The sequence below is a fragment of the Phoca vitulina genome, unplaced genomic scaffold, assembly GCF_004348235.1.
Source record: "Phoca vitulina isolate PV1807 unplaced genomic scaffold, GSC_HSeal_1.0 scaffold9, whole genome shotgun sequence".
NCBI classification, from domain to species: domain Eukaryota; kingdom Metazoa; phylum Chordata; class Mammalia; order Carnivora; family Phocidae; genus Phoca; species Phoca vitulina.
The window spans coordinates 33,721,792-33,745,980 of NW_022589712.1; the positions used below are offsets into that span (position 1 = coordinate 33,721,792).

The 24,189-nt window shown below is 37.0% G+C and overlaps 1 protein-coding gene across 3 annotated transcripts in view; it reads left to right on the forward strand.

The window, feature by feature from the left end:
- The window catches only part of ARHGAP18 (Rho GTPase activating protein 18), a 190,710-nt gene that overhangs the window by 137,706 nt on the left and 28,815 nt on the right, over positions 1-24,189 (forward strand). For all 3 annotated transcript variants that reach the window (XM_032407890.1, XM_032407891.1, XM_032407889.1), the window contains exons 4-8: positions 1,994-2,057; positions 6,407-6,585; positions 16,125-16,290; positions 18,437-18,528; positions 23,072-23,149. In XM_032407890.1, coding sequence (XP_032263781.1) covers positions 1,994-2,057; positions 6,407-6,585; positions 16,125-16,290; positions 18,437-18,528; positions 23,072-23,149 — 579 coding nt within the window. The remainder of the gene's footprint in view (positions 1-1,993; positions 2,058-6,406; positions 6,586-16,124; positions 16,291-18,436; positions 18,529-23,071; positions 23,150-24,189) is intronic.

Here is a 24,189-nt window from a genome sequence, read left to right on the forward strand (position 1 = left end):
TTTGATTCGAAGGTAATGGGTGGATTGTATCATCTGATGGCACCATTAAGAGACAAATAGCACAAGTAAATTAAAATCACGTTAACTTGCTTACACTGCATGCCTTTAATTGGAACACTGTCACCCATTAGAAATATGTCCCCCATTCCTCAAGGAAACATGGGCCAGCCATCTTCACTTGCAGTTCTTCTGTTCTCAAATAGGTACAAATTCAGCTCTTCCATTTTAAATGCTTCCTCACGAAGCCCTTGCTGACACTAGGAAATATAATACAGAAATGAATACCATCTGCACTGTTATCTTCACTTGCTAAGGAAAACGGTTCTGACCACATGCTCCAAAATATGTGTTCGTATGGAAGATTAGCATTGCTCACTGTGTTCGTTGTGCTGTGGAGGGCTGGCCTTCCGCAGTCTTGTGGATGAAGAAAGGAGGATGATATTTGCTCTGTCCTGGTGGGGGGTTGAAGGAGTGTCCCGACCCTCATACCGCTTTTGTGATTGAGTAGTCACTGTCCCGAGTACGTCTGCCTCTAAGAGGTGCCCTGGTGTCCTCTGTGTACCTGCCCTGGTGCTTTTCTAGACTCTTCTTAGACTGCAGGTGAAGGGGAGAGTCCTTCCCGGCCAACAGCATGAGGTGAAATGTAGGCTCTGTCGTCCTTTCAAACACTTTATTTGAATGGAGATGAAAATCCAATAGAGTGATTATTTAAAAAATAATTATTTCAAGCAGACCTCTGTGTCTGATTGATCTAGACTCCCCTTCCTGATTCCTGAATTCCTTCTGAAGACTGACTTGGAAGGACGAAGTATTGCCCAGCCACACTTACTGGTGAGGGGAGCCAGCCATGTCCTACTGTGTCTATAAACCCTTGGAGGACCACAGTTTTCAGGTGTCACTGCCCCAATCCCTTCGAAAAAGAGTTTCTTTGAATATCTGAGCTCATATTCCCTGCTTGGTAATTTAGTTTTAATTTATCTCACATGTATTACTGGCTTTTTTTCTTAATTTGAAGAATTTTTATTTTATTACCTACATGTCAACTTGTAATTTTGTTTTATTATAGCGTTATCAAAATATAATTCACATACCATCTAATTCACCCATTTAAAGTCTACAATTCAGCGATTTTTAGTATAGTCCCAGATTTATAACCATCACCTCAGTTTTAGCACATTTTCATTATTTCCCAAAGAAAGCCCGTTAGCAGTCTTTCCTGTATTCTCCTCCTCACCCCTAAGCAACCACTTATCTACTTTGTATCTCTCTATGACTTGCTTATTCTGGACATTTTATAGATAAGGAATCCTATCTTGTGACTGGTTCCTTTTACTCAGTATACCGTTTTCAAGGTTCATCCATGCTGTAGCCTGTAGCAGTACTTAAGTTCCTTTTATTGCTGAATAATATTTTATTGTGTGGATAGACCACATTTTGTTTATCTGCTCTGTTACTGGATATTACCAGTTTTTTGTAAGTTTGTCTTTACCCCTCAACTAAGTAGTGGTGTGCTTGATGGCAAGGACACTTTTTTTTTATAAAGATATATTTATTAGAGTGTGGGGAGAAGGGGGGGGAGAGGGAGAGTGAGAATCCTCAAGCAGGCTCCCCGCTGAGCATGGAGCCTGACACCTGACGTGGGGCTCCATCCCAGGACCCTGAGATACGGCCTGAACCAAAATCAAGATCAGTCCCTTAACCGACTGAGCCATCCAGACACCCCATTGGCAAGGACACTCTTAATGTTTTTCATATTCCCTACAGGGCTTAGTATTGCGTCTTAGTGTTGTGTCAGTATTGTGCCCCTAGGGGGCAATCTAATATTTGTTGGATGATTGCTTGTTGATTATAAATATAGTACTTTTTTTTTCTGTGGTGGTTGTAATTCTGAGTGTGTTTCTTGTAGTCTGAAGATTGGTAATGGGATTATTTACAATACCATTTCTCTGGTTGTGAGTTGGAGATGACTCAATGGCCCACTTTCTATCTTTAGGCTCCAGATGGCATCAACTCACAGTCAGTCAGAACAGATGAAAACAAACATCAAGGAAAAGATGGTATGTTGGACCTGTTCTCTTGTATTTTCCTATTTATTAGCATAACAAACAGATACAACCTTTTAAAACATTCACCTTCAATTCTAGTAAGCAAATTTTGTTAAAATGCTAATATAAAGTGCCCAAATAGATAATTACATAAGGCTGGGAATATAGTGGGACTTTGATTTTTTTTTTTTTTTTTTTGGATGTTTGTGTAGCTCTGTTCTGACATCTCTATGCATAGTCAGTTTTCCCAACTGTTTACCATGTTCTAGGTACTTTGTGACGATGTTTACCTAATTTAATTTACTCAAGAACTCTACATAGTAGGTACTGTTCTGAACCCGTTTTACAGATTACAATGCGGAGGTTTATAGATAGGAAGTCCCTTTCCTAAGGCCATACAGCTAGTGAGTGGAGCTGAAGAATTTGGAGCTCCATTCTGAGATCATAAGTTCTTAATTCATAAATGGATTCCTCTTCAGAAAGTTTATAAAGGCTTAAAAAACAGTATTTTGGGGAATTCATTATAATTCTTTTCATACTTTTTCTTTTCTATACCATGGGTGAAAATAAGTATTAAGACTTCGTTAGCACTTAATCAAGAAAGAATTTGTAGCTTTTCCCCTTATTTGCAAAAAGAAAAAAAATATTCCAAATGAACCTTAAAAATTTAATCCTTACTGTGTTATTTAAAAACTGTAACAGAGGTGGTCTGTGGTTGCCAGATACCAGCTCAGGGACTCGTCCTTGTTTTGTTTATGTTCTTCAGACCTGGCACCTGGAGTGCTCACGCCATTAATAGTGTTGTATTGGGATTAGAGGTAGTAGGGGAGGAGTATCAGGCCGACTGTGGAGGACTGGGAAGTGTTTCCCGCCTTCTCATCACAATCGGATTAGTCCAAGATTACATGGGACGTCTGGGGGGCTTGGAACATCAGTATCTCTATTTTTCCTTCCATACTTTTCTCAGAACTTCTCTCCTGCACCCCTGCCTTTAGAAATAAGTAAATAAGTGTGTGCATGTCTGTGTATGGACACAGACATGTCTGTATGTTTCTATCAAAGCCCTTGCTATTATGTGGAGGTTTCTTTAGTTGTATGTATATTTTTATATCAGAATGAAATCACTGGGTGTTTCCCCAGCTCTGCAGACCAGCAAACACTGAAGCGGCAAGCCAGCTGGAAGAGCTAGTACTGGCCTGCTAGAGAGCTAGGTCATCGAGAGAGACGGATGAACCTTTTGTGCCAATGTCCGTATGCTTTGGGGAAGGGTGCCTGGCAATTGCTAAATGAATACTGAGGAAAACATTGTCCTTTCTTGATGTTTTCCTCCCTTGCCAGAGGTGGTAGGCTCTATAAACAGAAATTCTGGAAGACAAGTTCCTTATAAGAGTACTTTCCAGGCTCGCTTGCAGCTGCCGAGTAAAACATGACAAACTTGCCTGATTTACATCGCTTTTGCCCAAATGCTATGAGGCAGGCCTAGAGCCTCCGATCAGAATAATAAGACAATATGTGTAACAGCATCCGAGGCACTGAGTTTTTACCACTGCACCTGTGGTAGGCAAGGCCATATGCTTTCGATAGTCAGTGAATTAGCCGGTGCCATGTACATACTGAAAGGTTTAGAATGAAGGGCACAGAAAAACATTGTCTGGAGTTCAAAAATGGAGCTCATTCTGTTTGAAATCTGAAGGTGTGGGTGACCTCGTCTATTTTAAATGTTTTCCTACACTTGGGTTTTTATGTATGTTCAATGAGAGATATTTATTCTAAATGAAAAAGTCACAGCAGTCTTAATGTTGCAAGGGTTATCACATTTCAAATTAATTAATCAGCTAAGTATTATTCTTTTCATCAAATTATAAAACTCTATGTATGCGAATGGCCCATCATTTTTATACCTACACTTAGAACATTAATAATGCCCAAATAATTTTTAAAACTTTCATGTTGGTACATATATTTACTTATTTCCTCTTGATTTCTTTGGAGGAGGGATAATTCTTTTTAAAAATAAAGGCACTTTGGAATATTTTGAACAGTTGAAAAACTTTAAGGAGTTGTGTAAAATATTTATAACCCAGAGCTATTGTTCGCTTCAAAACCAAAGGAGAATAAAGAAATTATACTGTTTACACTTTAGGACTTTAAGAGTCAAAGGTTTATGTCAGAATTCTCTGTTAACTTTTCTCTATGAGAGTAGATCATTGATTCATAGATATTTTTATTAGCCAATTCACCATCCATTTCTTGTAACAATGCCTATTACCCCTGAAACAGTTTTTCCTACTATCTACCTTAACTTGATCTACCATTTGAACTCTTAGGTTCTTATGCTCCAAGTTTTTTTTTTTTTTTTTTTTTTTTTGCCACAGTTTGGAGGAAATTCGTATATATTAAATATATTGTAACTTAATTATAATTTCTCAATTTTGAAATCAACACAGGAGATTTTTTTTTTTCAGGGGTACAGGTCTGTGATTCATCAGTCTTATATCACACCCAGTGCTCATTACAACACATACCCTCCCCAGTGTCCATCACCCAGTTACCCTATCCCTCCATCCCCCTCCCCTCCAGCAGCCAACACAGGACATTTTTTATGTGGGGCAGTGGTGATATGGGTGTGTTGAGGGAAAAAAAAGAATAGTTTTAAAATTCTTGTCCATAAACACTCTGCTTCTGGAAAGGTAGCTTCTAATTTAAGAAAATGGCTAATCATTTTTTTTCCCCCTCTCAGAATGGTTTCCTAGGAAACCAACATACATACTCACAGTAAAACATAAAACAGTGGAAGCCAGTGGGAAAGGAAAACTAAAACTGTGCTCTGACATTTAATACTTTAAAAATTAATTGTAAAACGGTTTAGTTATTCTAATTAAAAAATTTGTCACAGGCTCTTGGAATAGCAACATAAATAGTATATAAATGTGCCCTAGATGGCAGCAGATAATTACCATCAAGGAGCTTCAAATTCATTCTTAATTTTGGAATTGGCATCGGTCAGTGTTTACCTATTATTTTAACTGGGAGATACTACCTGGCCACTGATGTAGTTTGCAGGGCCCAGTCCAAACTGAAAACGTGGGACTTCTTGTTGAGATTCCAAGGTGGCAACAGCAAAGCGTTAAACCCAGAAGGGGGTCCTTCTGAACACAGAGGCCCATGACAGCACAGGTCATGTGCCCAGAGGCCTGCCCTGCTTCTCAAACAGAAGTAATGAGGCTAGAGTTGTATTTATTCCTAATTTTCTATTGGGTGAAACAAAAACATATTTTTTTAATTTAAATGACTATAAACATATTTTTCTGAAGGCAGCAGTGTTAATAACACATGTATAGATATGGCATGCCTTTATTAAATTTTTAAATTAACTTTACCTTCTATCACCTTGTTGTGTTAGTACAGAAGCATGCAAATGCACTATGTAAGTTTATTTTGTAATACATAGCTGCTCACCATGACTTAAAAGTCTGCAATGAGAAAAAAACAGTAATCCTGTTGTTGGTTCCAAGGTTTCTCTAATGTGAGTTGTGTTTAAACCAAAAACTTACCGAATTATGTCAGTTAGAACTATTTTCTTCAAAACTTTAAAGCTAGTGTTTTCAGCAAAGAGGCTTGCCAATGTTAATTCTTTCCTAGAAGGTTAACAACAGACAGACAAAAAACAATATTAAACTAATTATATAGCCTTAAAATGTTGATGTAAATATCCAGAATTTATTTGACTAGGTTTATAGTTGTGAGAACCTTAATAGTCTTTGATATAATTGGGTACAAAACCTATTGGTTCCTGTACCAGGTACTTCCACACCTGACTCCCACTGTGGCAAGTTTTTGGCACTAACTCTTATTTTGGAATTCTTCCTCTGATAGGTAGATAACATTCCAGAAAGGAAATGCAGGGTGTGGAAGAGGTCTGTTCCCGTAATCTGTTTCACTCTGAGAAACTGAAATGGTGTATCACTAATTTCCCCCACTTTTTTTTTTTTTTTTTTTGCTTTTGCTTTTAATCTCCCATTGTAAAATCAAACGACAATTAAGTTTACTAAATTTTTGTGAGGCTTCTCATTCAGAGTTTGAGATCATCTATCAATGTTGGATGTGTCAACCCAGTCTAAGAATTGTGACCTCAGAGAAAGATTCCACAATTGAACTATGGATTCTAGTCTCCACCTTCCCTCCTATACCCTCCATCCGCCATTGGTAGGATTCTTGGAGTAAACTTTTTAAAGTATCCACTAATTACTGACTATAGTAAATAGTATTTTTCCCAAAAGTTTTTATGTAATTGATGTAAAGAAGTAAAAAAAAGAAACAAAGAAAATATATTAATTGAACCTTTTGGTTTTTTTCCCCAGACCAGGCATCTAGCCTACTTGTTGGTGAAAAAGAGCTCATTCCACTGGTTCCTGAGGAGGCACCTGCCTCTGAAACAGATATCAACCTGGAGGTATCGTTTGCAGAGCAAGCAGTCAATCAGAAAGAGAGCTCCAAGGAGAAGGCCCAGAAGATCAAAGACGGTGATACTTCGTTACCTGTACGTAGTACACTATTCAGATTTCACTAAAAGAGAAGAATGTATTTTTTAACAGCTTTTTATTTTGGAAATTTCAGATCAGGCAAACAGACAGAAGAGAAGCTGGAAGAAGAGTATAGCAAACACCCCTGTAGGATTCATGTAGACCCATTTAACAGTTAACATTTTGCAGCCTTTGCTTTTCCTCTTTCTACATCTCTCTGTTTATATGTTGTGCTATCAGCTATGAACTCACTTTTTTTTAATTTAAAGATTGATTGATTTATTAGAGTGTGGGGAGGGGGACAGAGAGAGAGAGACTCTCAAGCAGGCTCCCCACTGAGCGCAGAGCTGCCCAGCGGGTCTCCATCTCCCAACCTTGAGATCATGACCTGAGCTGAAATCAAAAGTTGGACACTCAACTGACTAAGCCACCCAGGGACCCCTCACTTTTTTTTTTTTTAAGTAAGCCCTATGCCCAACATGGTTTTGAACTCAATGACCCCGAGATCAAGAGTCCCATAGTCTACCCGCTGAGCCAGGCAGGCGCCACCCCCCCAACTTTTTTTTTTTTTTTTTAGCTTAACAAAGGCATACAAACACAGCTATAATACTTAAGAAATTGAACACTAAAGCAATAATTATATTTAACATATGGTCATATTAAAATGTTCCCAACTGTCACGATATTGTTGTTTATATCTTCCACCTTCTTCACCCCCATCTGGAATTCTGGGGTCCGATGTTGTATTTGATGTTGTATCTTTTTGGTTTCCTTGAATCTAAATCATGTCCTCTGCTTTTTCTTTAATATTTTTGAAGTGTGGAAATCAAATTTCTGACTTTGTTCCTCATGACTGGATTCAAGTTAAACGTTTTTGGCCAGACTACTGCTTAGATGAGGTTTATGCCTCTGATTGCATCATCAGAAGAGAGGCATGGCATCACATGGTCCCTTTATTGGTGATGGAAGTTTGACTCCTTCATTAAGGAGATGTTCACCACATCTCCCTGTTACGAAGATACCTTTTCCTATGTGCAGTTAATACTAATTTGTGATCCTTGGGACTGGGTGACTATCCTATTTGTCAGTAACAACCATTGCCCACCAGTGTCACCGTACATTTGTGATCCTTGCCTGAAACGGTAATTAAACTAGTGTTTGAGAAATGGTGATTTTCTGATTTTTTTATTCCTTCTATTATGATTGGTTGGCAATCTTCTGTAATACTTGCCCTCCCTTTTCTCTTTTTGTTTTTGAATATCATTATGGACGGAGGGCTTCCTTTTTTCAATGTTTTATAAATCATTATTGTTTTTCTTTCAAATTTGCCTAAATTTGACCCCTGGGAGCCCTCTAGGCTGGTTCCTGTGTCATTTTAACACGCTGTCATTCTTTGACTTCTTTGCTTTCTTGTATATGTTCCAGGCTCACTTTATACTTTTCTTCTCTATGACTTGAAAGAATCCATTTCTTCAAGGAGCCCAGATTTCTTTTAGTAGCAAATGCCTCCATGTACTGAGTGTTCTTGTTACTACTGAATATGTCTTACATTTTTAAAAAAATACATGTATTTATTTATTTTTGTAGAAATTCACACCCTACAAAAGCTAAAAGGAATTGTGTAATGAACTTCCCAGTACTTGCCCACTCGCCCCAACATTCATTAATCCACGGCTAGTTCTCGCCTCTCCATACCCCCTACCAGTGCTCCATTCTGTGTTATTTTGAAACACATCTCTGAATTACATATTGTCATCTATAAATACATCAGTATGTAGTTCTAAAAGAGGGTTTTTTAAAAAACGTGCCCAGATTCCCCTTATTGTACCTAAAAAATGCTAACAATTCTTAATTTCCAATATCCAGTCAGTGTTCGAATTTCAAATTGTATCACAAATTTCATTATTTTTTTTCAGGTTTGTTTGAATATGGATCCAAATAAGGTTTATGCATTGCAGTTGGTCTATATGTCTTTTGAGACTTTTAATCTCTCCCTCTCTCCCTTTCTCTCCATCCGTTTTTCTCCCTCTTTGTCCCTCAAAATTTATTTGTTGAAGAAACCTGGTTATTAAGTTGTAGAGAATTTCCCCCTCTAATTCCTCATGTTCTGTTTCTTAGAGATTGTTTGACTATAGATTTATCAGAATCAGTGTGTTTTTCTTTTTTTTAATCAAGATTATTTCATATGTGATCATGTATCAAGAGACACAAAATAGCTGATTGTCTTTCTTTTTGTGAAATTAGCAGCTGCTGCTAATTAATGCTTGATCCATTTGCTTATTGTTGACAAGATGTTTTCATTTCTTCTCTTATTCATTTATTAATTTGAATACTTCTTTTAAGAAAAAGCTTCTCAACACGGTTTTTATTTTCCAGTGTTCATTGTTTTGCTTCCTTCGCGTCTTTCACTAGTGACCAATTAGTGTTGTTGTATTTTAATTTTCTTGCAAAAACAGGATTTAGCTCATAGATGTAGACCTGACATGACCCTAGACGCGGTTTCCCGTGGCATCTGCCGTATCTACTATAGGTTCTGCTCTAGATCTAGAATTCCCTGTTTCTGTAAGAAACTGTGGTTCCATTTAGTAGAAGTATACTTTTGTAACTATGATCAGGACTCTAGGACTGTTCCTTTCTGGGGGTTGGTCATTGCTGAAAGCCTTTTCAAAGGCCAGAAGTACATCTGTTATCTTCTTTCTTCCATGCCGAAATAGTCACTGTCAGGATACCCCAGGTGATATAATTAGAACACATATAATTACTTGTTTGTTGTATCCTCAGTTAATGCCCAGCATTCTCAGAATAACAATACTACCACCGCTATCAACAATATGATTACTAGAAAAACAGTTTAAACTTGTTTTTCTTTTCGTCAGTTGTTTGTGTCCTTGAGATATGTCCCAAAAGGGCTGTAATAATAAAATGACTGTGCTTTAGGCTGCATAGGATAGTTATTCTCCGTATGGTTAAGCTACCAACTGAATACCTGGTGGGGTTAATGGTTTCATTTTATTTTCAATTTTTAAGGATTGCTTTTTTGAAATTTAATTTTGTTTGTAAGCATGTAAAATATTTACATGGTCCAGAAGTCAGATTTAAAACCAAGATGCATTAAAAGTCTGGCTTCTGTCTTTGAGCCATCATTCTGTTCTTTCCCTCCCCTTACAAGTAAATTTACCTTCTAGGTAAACTCCTTTTCATTTTAACTTTATAGTTTATCCTTCCATTCTTAGATCAATGTAGCCCACTCTACACACTTTTCTCAACCTAGAATTTTCTTTTTTTTTTTTTTTGACTTAGTATATTCTGGAGATCACTCCATAGTAATATACAGAAATATTTCTCATTCTTTTTTATAGATACATCATACTCTATTGTGAAGATGCATCATAATTTACTCAACCATTTCCCTAATGGTAGACATCTAGGTTGTTTCCAGGTTTTACCATATATTATTAAGAATCTGTTTTTATACCTAATGGGAAAAGTAAAGGAATACATACCATTTGACTTGAAGAGATGACTTATGCTCCCAGACTATCAGGATAGTGACAGTCTATATCTCAACAGATGGAAGGGGTTGTAAATGAAGGTCACTAGAGTCTAATTTAAAAAAAATGAAGACATTGTTGGCTTTTAAGTTGTTAATTCAAAAGTGGAATAAAATATAAGTTCCTATATATTTCAGAGACTTAAGACTTCCTCTCTTATTTTATTCTCTGCTTAACATTTGTGCTCACCTCCCTTCTTGACTTTATTCATGTTGTGCCCCAAGCTTGAAATGACCTTCCCATTTCTCCTCTCTGTTGTTCCCTGTTTACCAAGGAAGTCTTACCCCATTCTTTGGGGTCTAGTTCAGTATCTAACTTTATTATTAAGTCTTCCCTGGTTGTGAATTTACATTAGATACAATATATAAAATAATACTTTAGCTATTAAGATGCCATGCTTTTGGTAATTATTATCAATATATTCTTGTATTTATGCATATATGCATCTGTTCATCTATACAACCATTTATCCATAGGTCTCCTGGAAGGCATGGGCGTGTAAGCTTTTCACAAGTCCTCAGCATGGTTGATGGAATGAATATTTATATTCATCACTCTGAGGCAGGTGTCTAAGCAGATAAACCTTAAATTCCATTTCTACTCTATGCTCTCTTGCTTCTGTAAATAAGCAGTGAGCTTTATGTAAAAATACATTGTTTTCTGTTGACTTCATTTTTTTATTCATTTCCTTTATCTTACAGCATTAGGTAGTCTTTGTTAATTCTTCATGATCTCTCACAGCAGATTCAGATTTCTCCTCTTGGGGGTATAGCTCAGTGGTAGAGCATTTGACTGCAGATTTCTGCTCTTAAATGTGGAGATCAGGTTTCATAATCTTTAATGGGCTTCGGTTTGAAAATGTAGCTACTACTTGTTGTGTTTTGTGTACCCACTGTATCTCAGAAATTATACTCTGTAGTTATTTATCAAATGATCTCTTTGAGGTAGATATTTTGATTCCTATTTCTCATACAAGGAAACAGGTTATATTTTATGTGGCATGCTAAGACTTGGCTTTGGTGACTCAACTTTTGGAGCTGGAGTTTTTTCTGGAAGACCATGTTGACTCCACTTAATGTGCCCTGAAGGTATAAATGCATTTAATTTAGGTGTGAGTTTAAGTGGCTCTATATATTGGTGCTGCTGACAAACTCGTTCAGGATAGCTTGAGTTATTATATAAATAAGATTCTGGCTTGTTGGGTCCATCATATACAATAGAAATTTAATAATACTCCTTCACCCAACTTTGGAGACTGAACATTAAGGGTTTATGCAGAAATTTTTAAGATCATAGTTTTAAAATTATAACTGGTAAAGCCTATATCCTAGATGCATACCGATATTTAGTTCATAAGTCTCTATTTAGTGCCTTTGGATTCTTATTGAATTATGTTTAATTCAAGTAAATTCTTGTTCTGTAATGACTTTGGTTGTCTGGTAACACCGCTCTGTGAATACTAAAGGCCAGAAACTAGGCATGGAGGCCCACGTTGGCAGTTTGCTACAGAACAGAACACCTTTGGAGGAAGCTGAAGGACAGTGGATGAGGTATTGTTTCAGGATTGAATGAGGACTCTGAAAATCAATAGCAGACACACACTTGTACACAATACAAAAATAGGTGTTTAGGGTTATGGACCTGAATTGTCAAGAGAAGGTTAAATTATGGCTCTTTGCTCTCCATTTAAAAAAAAATGCAAGAAATATAAAACAACTAAATTCAAAAGTTCATTTGTCTAGAAAAGTATTCATTCTCTGGAAATGACAATGAATGAAATACTGTAATAAAATCACATTTTACACGTGGAAAAATCTTGGGTAAGAGATGCATTTTCTAGCAGACCAGGGGAAAAAAAAAAAGTCATCTGTGGAAATTGACCAGGTGAGGATAGATTCTCTTGCTTTCCAAGTCGAGACTAGAAGTGACTTAATGTAGTGAAGTCAAGTCCATCAGAGTCCGTCATTACTGATGAAGTGCCTAAGGGGCCCTTTGTATTGTGAGGCCTGCAAAAGAGGGGTGCGGGCTGAGAGAGCTACCTGATTAATTTATGGTAACACATGGGAACCAACGACCTTATAATTTTTGAAAAATTGTATTTCACTTCATTCTTGAAGCACAGTTTTCAGAAGGCAAAGAGCTTTTCTTTTGCTGAAATTGCATTGCCTTCTCTTAGCCAACGAACTGAACCATCCAGTCTATTAACTAAACAAAAATGACAGGAAACTTCATAAATATTTAAAGCTGTTGCTATGAATTAAACATTGGGATAAAGAACTAACTCCTTTCATTAAAGCACAATGTTAAATAAATAAATAAATAAAGCTCATGACATAGATTGCTAGGTAAGTCAAATGTTTGAACTAATAATATTTCAGGTTTCTCTAAACATTTACCTTGGCTAATGCTTTAAATAATTATATTACATATGTTTGGCTTATGAGATCAATAGCAACTGATTTTAATGAAACATTTAGAACTTAAAAAAAAAAAAAAGGTTGGTAAATAGGATTGGTTCAGCCCTTCGGAAAACAATGCAATGAGCAGAACTCTGGGGCCAGGTCTGGAAGAAAATGTGAAAAGTTTTGTGTGATTTTGAACGTGAGGCTCAGTGTGAATCATAGGGCAGTGGGGAAGCATCCAGCCAGTGGCTCGTACCTCACTGAGCTTGATTCTGTGCTTTTCACCCCATAGGGCGTGTGTCTTCGTTCGCTGAGTAGCCTGGGACAGAACACCTGCAGTGTGCCAGGTCTTTGGTCCAGTAGGGCTATGGAAGTGATTAAGACATGGCTCTTCTCCTTGAGGGGCTCACAGTCCTCTATCAATACCTTTCAACCTAGATTCCTCCCTGCATGCTGTGGTGGACAGAGAAAATGGAGCACAACAGAATGGTTATTGCTGAATTTAGGATCCAGAAGATCTGAATTTGCATCCTTATTTTTGTCACTGGCTGTGTGGCCATATTTAGTCTATTAGTAAGCCTTAATTCCCCACTGAGAATGTGCTGTAATAATTCTTATCAATGGGGACTTTTGCAGGATAGGACAAAAGGCCATTTATCAAATACGAGTATTAGCCTTATCATTTTTCCCCTTACCTTACAGTAATATTTAGGAGAAGAGGAAAGGCATGAAATCTTGAAATTATTGAAAAAGCTTTGTGAAAGAAAGGTAGTAATAACACTTAACACTTTCTGAGTGGGTTCTGTTGTTATTCCCATATTACAGATGAAGTGGCCGAGACGGCACAGAGGTGATGTAATTTGCCAAAGGTCACATAGCTAGTAAGTGGTGGAGACAGGATGGGCCACCTGAGGTCTGGCTCCATGTTCTCAACCCCCAGGCACGGCCCCATTAACACTTAGGCTGGAAATTCACTTAGACTGCATGTTTAATGATGTCTATTGCTGTTTTATTTCATGTTCTCATCGGGAAAAAATGTATTGCAAAAAGTTAAGAAAGACCTGTTTTCTCCTATAGTGGACTCTTTTTGAAAGTATAGCAGATTCTATAGCAGAAGTTTCTGTAAAGAACTATGTGCAGAGGTTCTCTCTTGGAGTTGAGTTTGCTGGAAAGGATTTAGCTGCTGAGTTACCAAAAGTTATAGGTTTTAGGAAATGCTCTAAAACAATGATACTTAAACAATTTGGTCTCAAAACCCTTTTAGGCTCTTAAAAAGCATGGAGGACTTCAGAAAGCTTTTGTTTCACCTGTCAGGAAGGATGTCGGTATTGGGGACAGTAACTATCACAGCTTCCAGCACTTTGATGAAACCCCAGATACGCAGCTTTCTGGCCAACAATCTGATTTCCTATTGTCGGGGCCTCTGTTGTCCTCCTGGACTTCCAGCTCTGTGGAAGTATGTTGTAGCTGAACCAAGAAAGAAGGCCTACTCATATTTCTACAGAAATTAGGATTGCATGAAAGATTTTGAGGAGATAAGAAGACTGCTATATGTGATTTTGGAATGTGAAGAATTTCTTTGGCTTGAGTTCCCTGGAAGTTTGTCACTGGCCTCTCTTCTTGAACTATGAAACATGAATATGTAGACTAAGGAATCATTTCTCGTGATAAGTAAACAACAAAGACTGTGGGAGTAGAGGTTTTGCTTACGTCAGTTATACCTATGGATATTTACCATATTAGAAATTAAAATTGAGAAATTCAAAAATTATTAATCCACTTTAAGTACAGTATTACAGTTAGCATAAATAACTTTTTTTTTAATGAAAAATAGTCCTATTTTCTAAAAACAAACTATTAAGAAGTGTGCCATGGTTTTACATTTCAGCAACTCCAGCGTCTCACTTTAGTAGAAGTCAGTTGGATTCTCACATCTACATCTATATTCAATCTGTTGCAAAAGCACCTATCTTATACCTTTGGAAAACTCCAGTGTACACTCATGAGCGGATGGGAGTGAAAAAGGCAAATAATGTCTTAGGATTAATTATTAATAGTTTGGCCTCATAGGCTCCTTGAAAGGGTATTAGGTAACTCTTTGGTTCCCTGGACCTGACTTTGAGAACGGCTGCTTTAAGACCTGTTTTTTGCACTGGATTTTAGACCAGGAAGTGTTAATCATATGGTGAAAAAATGAGCGACGGGAATAAAAGGGAACTAGTTGAACATCCTTGGCCATTAAATGAGGAAATCAAGGGTAAACCAAAAAGACATAGCCTTTATAACCATTTTTTAAAAAAAGATTTTATTTATTTGACAGAGACAGCGAAAGAGGGAGCACAAGCAGGGGGAGTGGGAGAGGGAGAAGTAGGCTTCCTGCGGAACAGGGAGCCCAATGTGGGGCTTGATGCGGGAATCAATCCCAGAACCCTGGGATCATGACCTCAGCCGAATGCAGATGCTTAACGACTGAGCCACCCAAGCGCCCCCTTTATAATCATTTTTTAAATCAAACCATTAGAGAACAATCACAGTTTTAGGAATCAGTAAATACAGTGGGACTATAATTTGTATTCAGCGTATTAGAGAAATTCATGTTTTTACTTTGTGGTTTGTTTTCTTAGATTTAATGTATTTAATATTAAAAGTGGCTAAATAAGTGGTGGATAATATTTGTGAAAGGCAGAAAACAACGAAATACCACTTACTTGCCTGTGATCGTGGTATCTCTAAGTCTCTTTATTCAGCAGTGAAAGTAATAATAATAGCAGCCATATAAAGGTGCTGGGGAAGTGCCAGGCAGTGAAACTCCACAACAGCCCTCTGAATTAGGTGGCCTTTTCCCCCTCCTTCTCCCCCCTCCACCTGTTCCCCCCTCATCCCTCCCCCCTCTAGCTATGCGCACCTCCTTCCTCCTCCCCCCTCCCCTTCTGCCATTTTAAAGAAAGGGTAGTTAATCATTTGGCAGATTGTTAGTAGCTGGCCAGTAGCTAGATGCCTGGGAGGCATTCTGGCTTTTAAAGTCCATGCTGTTACTATCCCTTGCACTCTCCCTGTCGCCCCAATGCTATGCAGACCTTCTGTATCTACCTTATTTGGGGTTTTATGACAACATTATAATATATATTACATTACAAATATTCAATATTACCCACCATATTATACATATTTGTGGCAGTAGCATAGGTTAAGGGTACCTTGTACATTGTAAGTACCCCCTCACGGCTACTATTCCTCTTTCTCTTCCTCTTCTTCCTCCTCATGGTTTCTCTTGACTCCTAATCTTCCTTTGTTGTTGAAGGTCAGTAAGAGTTCTTTTTCTCCTTCAGTTTTACTGTCTCTGTTGTGCTCTTAGCCCCTGGGATCAGTACGCCTGGTCCATAGTCTGGTCGCCTTGTCTGTTGGACTTCACATATTGACTTCCCACAGCTTTGAGGATCATCAAGAGGATGGCTCTTCATTCTGACTGGAGCAATTTTGCCATAGCTTTCATTGTCACTACTCTGAGTACAGCTTCTTTCTATAGTTATAGTTTTGTCATCTTTCACTAAAAATGGGGTTAGACCCTATAAACCCTTACTCTATTAATGGTACTTATTTTAGAATTTCAGATTGCCAAAAGACAAAACAGGCACCACCAGGATTGGTGACCTAGCACCCCAGGACATGAAGAAAGTTTGCTATTTAGCCCTCATTGAGCTGACTGCCCTCTATGATGTATTGGGTGTTGAATTGAAGCAACAAAAAGCTGTGAAAATCAAAACAAAAGGTAATTTTGAAATGAAAAACAGTTGGATTTACTTCAAAAGAAGAAAAGATGAACTTAGCTTCTTAGTATTCTTGGAGGAGGAAACACCTACAAAATAAACCAACACTTGAATACATCTAGAATTCAGATTCTAAAACATTGCTTTCAAAAACTTTGTAACTTGATAAACATGCACTATTCTCCTAGACTATAGAAAGTAAAGAGATGACCAAATACTTAATTACCTTGGAAGGAAATTCTGAATTAAAGAATCTTTTTTTTTTTTTTTGAATCAAATCTTAAATGCACTCTCATTTGAAAACTATGTGTAAAAGATACATTTGGTACATAAACTTCTTTATTTCCAAAATCAGATCTTGAAAAATGACTTTAAGATAGTTGATCTTGGTTACTTACTTTTGCTTATTTATTTGATGGGAAATACATGGGGTAGTTAGTAGCCTGTCCCTTTGCTCATATACATTCTACTTGTAACTATTTTACAAAGCATTCTTCACTCTACTAAGAAAATAATGCCATTGTGGCACATAATGCCACTAAATTGTACTCATTGTGGGTATATGTAGTTTTTGTTTTGTAAGCAACTTGCTTTACCTATTGCATAAACAGACTTTGTTTTTTATAATATGATAGAGAACAGACACCTCCTCAGTTTTTATCCAAGGTTTTATTGGTCTGGAAATCCAGATAATTCTCTATTAATTTAACAAAGTTTAACTGTTTAGGAATCTCTGACCTCTTATTTAACTTTTAAGTTCTCTCCTAAAGAGATACCAAGAATGAGGATTATCAAGTTGCTATGGTAACATTAATAAAGACACAAATTCACCTGATTTAAGTTTTAGAGGTAATTTCTCTATAGGACTGAAGTATACCTTCCCTCGAGGTCCTCTCTCCCATGCTGGGCCCCAGAAGACCTCATTCTGTGCTCAGCTCCTCTGAGTATTATAGCTTAAGGCTTGGGATGGTGAATTTCTGAGTTAAATGGTGCTTCTGATTTTCCGCAAGGCCATTATGGATAATGAAAGAGTTTAGATGTTTTTTCAGAAGCTTGTCACAAAGCCTTTTCCAAATATAAAATAGAAATATAATTTAAATAGCTGTGACTCTGCTCAGGACTTTTAAAATGGCTTAGAGAGGCTTTTTTATGTTTTAGAATTGCTTCCTAGCGGAGAGAGAGATATTAAGCCATTCTCATTAAGAGTATAACTATTAACAGAATAGATTTTCTTTCCATTTTTAAAATATTTTTGTAGCTCATCTAATATATTCATTTTATAAACTAGACTCTTGACATTTTTGAAGATTACATTTTTTTTTCATAATTCTTAAGCTACAAATTATTAGGTTACTGGTATTCTCTTGAATGGCATCTCTATCGAGTGTCAGTTTTCAAGGTCCTTGTTCCACAATATAATTCCGCCTTTCCTTGTTCACAAATGATTTGTATCTCCCCTGATGATGTGTGTTACACGTCTGCGCTAACTGTTCATTAAGTGATGGGGGTGGGGTGGGGGGTGCCAAGCAGAAGCTATTGCTCACACCAGACTGAAGGCATATGATTTTAATTTAGAAAAATTATAAATTATTACCTTTCAGTTCTTCGTAGTTATTCCCAAATATACGAAACTACAAATCTCAATTCAAGACTACCAAGTGTCGATATTTTCTAAAGAAAAACATTTTTAGAACAAGATCATAATGTTGACTGGTTTCTTGAAAAGCAAACATTTATGTTTTGCTTATTGTAGAATGTTAAATGTCAATTAAGTATGGAAGAGATGAGTAATACTTGCTTTAACCAAAACTTTTAAGTTGATTACCTTTAGTAAATTATTTGCATATTTCACATACTCCCATGGCACTATTTCTTTTATATGACAGTATAACTTTTCTAATTATTTTGGTGATTATTTGCAGTCATTTACTTAGCTGTCTTTCCTTGCTAGATTGCTATATAAGACAGGGTCAAGATTTTCCTATGGAGAGGTATGTACCTAATGGCTAGACAGTGTCATTCACTTAGTGGGTGCTCAATAAATAGTTGTTTGTTTGAATGACAATATCAGAAATCTGATGCCTTAATATTTTTGCATTAATATTTTATAGATGGATGGAAGTTAAGAAATTTTATTTTTTGTTGCAGATTCTGGCCTTTTTTGTATTCCATTGATAGCGTTGTTAGAACAAGATCAGAGGAAAGTACCGGGAACTCGAATACCCTTGATATTTCAAAAAGTAAGTAGGCCTAAATGGGTCAGCATAGAGAGAACATACTTGAACTAATAGAAGTTTTTTTTCTTTTTTGGCATTCATAATATTATAATATAGTTTTCCAATTGATGTGCTCTTTTATTTTGTACTTTGATTTTCTATTCAGGAAACAAATTTGTTTCAAGGGCTCATAATTTTTATTTCATGGTGATGTTTTCTGTGTTATTACTATAACTGTGATTACCTGGCATCATTTTCCTGTCTTATATTAGCTAGCTTTGTATAATTGAGATTTCAATTCTATAATACACAGGAGTGGGAACTGCTTATAAATTTCTAGGGAATTGAATCCTCATGAATATTTCATGCCTGTGTGTATTTCCCAAGCTTTCCTATTTACAGGGAGGATGTCCAATTTAATTTACCAATGCCTACTTCCAAAGTAGGCAAAGAAACCATAAAGTAGAATTCGAAAGTGATTGCTAAACTATCAAGTCATTGGTGTCATCAACACTCAATTATTCATAAGGGGATTATCTACAGCAATATAAAAATTCCAGTCTAATCTTTGAGCCATCCTTGTTCAGAAACAGAGTACACATGCTAAGAGCCAGGAAAGCACAGCGAGGAAGGTGGGTCAGATCAATTATGGACTACCCACGCTGTAGATTTTTTGCAGCAGCCCCAGCACATCACAAATTTCTGATAGTTCTGGGGATAGCAGGAATGGCAGTGGGAACTTTCACAATCAACTAGCTCAACAAACTCATTCAATACTCAAGCTCAATCTACTTGGCACTGATTCTTCCGCTATTCTAAATCAGTCGTTAGCGGTCTTATCTACTAACCTCTGGTTCCATTATTTCTCATGATCACCATCACATCCAAACATGTATCTCATTGTTTCTCTTGATGAACTTTGTTCTGCACAGTTTGTTCTACTCACCAGCCTTTGCCAGCCATTGCCTATAGAACTTGTATCTGTATGGATAGTTGTCAACAGCACCTGTGATGAGCCAGGAGGTGCTGACAAATATGGGCCATATACTCATACTGATTTAAGTAAAAAGTGCACGTTACCACCTACAGATGACTGTGCAAGGCAAGGATCTCAGCAGCATCCTTTCCAAGTGGATATGGGTTCTCCAAAGAAACAGAACCAATAAGAGGTGTGTGTGTGTGCGTGTGTTTGTGCGCGTGCATGCACGCACATGTTCGTAGAGAGAGATTTATTCCAAGGAATTGGCTTATGTGATTGTGGGGGCTGAAATAGAGCAGTCCAGAGGCTGGAAACTTGGGCAAGAGTTGATGTTGCAGTGTTGAGTGCAAAATCTGTAGGTTGGAAACTCCTGTAGGCTTTCCATGTTGCAGTCTTGAGGCAGAATTGCTGCTGCTTTGGGAAACCTCAGTCTTTGCTGTTAAGGCCACCAACCCACTGGATGAAGCCCACCCACATTATGTAGGGTAATTTGTTTTACTCAAAATGTACTGATTTAAATGTTAATTACATCTAAAAGAACTTCACAGCAACTTCTAGACTGGTGTTTGACCAAAAAACCAATGATGTGTCACGTTTGACTTTATCAAATTCACCATCACATCAGTGAAAAGTAAGTTTTGGTCTCCACAAAAATTCAGTGATGTCTCCTGATCAGGCTGAGGTTTGCATGCAGTCCTGTGTCATTTTCTCTTGAAATTGTTTTATTTATGTAGTTATTTTACCTTTCTGGTCTCTTCAATATTCTGAAGACTTGGGCTTCCAACCAGTTTGAGGTTGTTAGATAACAGCCTTGAAGACTTTTTTTGTTCACACAAAAAACAAAAGAGTATATAAAGAGTTTACTATTAGATAATACTCATCTATTTGCATCCCCTCTGAATTATAAGCAAAAAAATCACAGTGATCTAGCATTGAAAAATATTTTTTCGATTGATCAACTGTCACCTCAATTAGGTATTTCCTCAGTTTTGTACAAAGGAAAGAATTGGAAATCACTGATTTGCCAAAAGTTTTATTACTAGTTTTTAGAGGATTATACTTTCTCATTTATTAAGAATTATACCCCAAAAAGGGCTTTAACAAAGCTTATCTAATGTCTGTGAATTGTATCTGTTGTTTTCTTGTTTGTTTTGTTTTTGCTCAGAGACACATTGTTTAAACCATATTCTCAGAAAAAATTAGGGAAATAAAATACTCTTAATTTTTACCTTTAGAAAAATTCTGACAAATTAGCAAATTCTGTTCTCACTGTCAGACTAATCAGCCAAATCAAAGATACTTTGTTTCAAAAACTTCTGACTTCATTTTCAATTCATAAATTCATATAAGTATGTAATCTCTCTTAGGAAATGCTATGAACATTACTGATAAATTATGCAATGTCTCTTGTAAGATAAATTACTAAAAAGGAACACGATTAAAATATATAGGACAATATAGTTATTTTCCATTTTTAAATCTTGAAAATAAAAGAGCTATAAAGTATTATTTATATTTTAATAATGCAATATAATGTGATGGCTAAAAATGTTATTTTTAAAGTGAGAAATATGAAAAACCACATGGCATTCTTTTAGGCATTATATATACATATCTCTATTGAATGCTAGTATTCCACATTAGAGAGTATTAAAAAGAACTTAAATATAAAAATTCAGATCTTACTCTCATTCAGTTGTTTAGAAATCATCCATTTTCCTGTGTATTTGATGAAAATGAAAGGCATGTACTATTGCTAAAAACTAATTTGCTGTAGCAGCTAGCATAGAATTTCATTTTTTACTACTAGAATCTTTTAAACATTTTATAAGATGAGATAAAAATGAAAATTGCTCAAACATTGAATAAATTTTGCATGGTATTATTTGATAAGTTTGGTTTTAAATCCTTTATTGAGTAATGCCCATCTAATCTAAAATAATTCTTGTAAGGTTTTTTTGCTGTGGGTTTATTATCTAGTGTAACATGAAAAATGTGGTCTTGGAAAACATTTGGTTGAATTTTTAAAAATCATGCACTGCTTTGACTGGTCAAAGATAGTTCTTTCTTTAGCTAATAATAAATCCAGAGAATTTGGAGACTACTCTTTGCTTTATTCTTACCTGACTCCCTGAAAATCAGTGCATTCTTTGGCCATAATCCAGGGATAGGAGAGATGAGGTCATTAAAGAAAAATTGCCTCTCTTCCAGTGTCTACATGCTACAATATATCTGATTTCAGAACATCTGGACAAAGGTCAAAAGACCTCATTTTATGATACCTTGCTTTGCTCCTAATAGACACTTTTATAAGCAAGGGAGAAGCAGTAAGCTTTATGTAGTTTCTAGAGCCTTGGTAAATCATTAAAGGAGGTTTCCCTGAAAACAAAAAATAAAATTTTACATCCTTTGGCACTCTGAAAGATTTTATGCCTTAGGGTGTGCAGAGAGATTATAGTAAGTTTGGGGATGAGTGAAGAGTAGGTCTGTCTTTTGTAGAGTAGAAGGCTATGGTGAATGGGGGTGGGTGGTAGGAAGGAAAACCCATGTGATGTTAGTAATTGCCTTATATTTAACCGGAGGACAAGGAAATTGATTTCCTTAAAATAGCAGAGTACCCCCTATAAAGCCTTTGTGCACTGCCCAGGGAATACATATTTCAATTGGAAGATCATTCTGCCAAGAAACTAACCACTTTTTTATCATCTTCCTAGCTTCCAACAGTATGTCATTGTAATTTCTCCATTTGCCTTATTCTTGTGGGTTTCTGCATTATTAAAAAAAATCTTTGTTATTTTAATGGGGTTCTGTAGATAGATCTGTGTGTATTCATTGGGTATCAGGTATGATTTAGAAGCCCTATACAAAAGTTGTTTTTTATCTTGGTTTATCACTAAAAGCTGCAAAGCTTAAAAATGAATATTTGCAAACAGGATTTTTTTTTCCCTTCATACCATAAGCAAGTCTTTCAAACAAACTAAAAATGAGATGTAAATATGCAAATACTGGAATTTCATAAGATTTATTTGATTGCAGAATGTATGTTTCTGGAAAAGCAGAAGTCATGGCTGGTCTTAGTTGCTTTTAAACAGTGAACATCTTCAGTCTCCATTTGTTTGGAGTACGGCAGCTGTTGTGTGAAATGATTACACTTCTGTAACAAAGGAGGATAAAACTCAACTTTTTTTTTTTTAAGATTTTATTTATTTGACAGAGAGAGAGACAGCGAGAGAGGGAACACAAGCAGGGGGAGTGGGAGAGGGAGAAGCAGGCTTCCCGCTGAGCAGGGAGCCCAATGCGGGGCTGGAACCCAGGACCCTGGGATCATGACCTGAGCTGAAGGCAGACGCTTAACGACTGAGCCACCCAGGTGCCCCAAAACTCAACTTTTTCTCAATTGGAAGTAAAGTTCTGAGACTTCCTGGTTTAAAGGCTAGTGCTGGTGCAGTAGCATTCACAACTTTGTGAAAGCCAGCTTACACATCATTGTGATCAGTTTGCATTTATTTATATGTGAAGCAGATGTTAAATTTGGAATTGTACCTGTTACGAATAACCAAGTCAGAATGTTCTTCTGTTTGTACATAGCTGATTTCTCGAATTGAAGAGGGAGGTTTGGAAACCGAAGGCCTCTTAAGAATACCTGGAGCTGCTATTAGAATCAAGGTAATCTCTTGGTTCTACTCATGTAACACTTTATTGTTTAATTACACTTTTGCATTTTAACAGCTAATTTGTCCTCCCCACCCCTTCTTCCCATTGTTAGTAAAGTAGATACAGTATAATGATAAAATCTCTGAATGTTCAGTTTATATTTAGTTTTTCTAGGGTCTCTGCTGGTTTTTGTTAAGTTTTGATTTTTCTTCAAAATCACCGTATTAGCTATAATAATACTGTGATAAATAGAGAAGCAAATAATCTCTTTGCTGTGCAAACATAAAACAGGAACAAAAGTGAACAAGCAAAAGCCAAGAGTAGTTCCAGCCTTCTGATGAAAAGAGAACACAATGAGTTCAAAATTGACATTAATAGGGGACTGGTGATAGATTTAGTCAGCGTGAGTAATAGCAATTGAATTAAAAAAAAAAAAGTGCGGATGATAATCTCCACCAGGTGAGCAGAATAGGAGATGTGACCGTAGTCCCCATACACCAGTTCATGGGGGCTGACCAAATGAGATGTGACCTAGTCCCCATACACCAGTTCATGGGGCTGACCAAATGAGATGTGACCGTAGTCCCCATACACCAGTTCATGGGGCTGACCAAATGAGATGTGACCTAGTCCCCATACACCAGTTCATGGGGCTGACCAAATGAGATGTGACCGTAGTCCCATACACCAGTTCATGGGGCTGACCAAATGAGATGTGACTGTAGTCCCCATACACCGGTTCATGGGGCTGACCAAATGAGATGTGACCGTAGTCCCATACACCAGTTCATGGGGGCTGACCAAATGAGATGTGACCTAGTCCCCATACACCGGTTCATGGGGCTGACCAAATGAGATGTGACCGTAGTCCCATACACCGGTTCATGGGGTTGACCAAATGAGATGTGACCTAGTCCCCATACACTGGTTCATGGGGCTGACCAAATGAGATGTGACCGTAGTCCCATACACCGGTTCATGGGGCTGACCAAATGAGATGTGACCTAGTCCCCATACACCGGTTCATGGGGCTGACCAAATGAGATGTGACC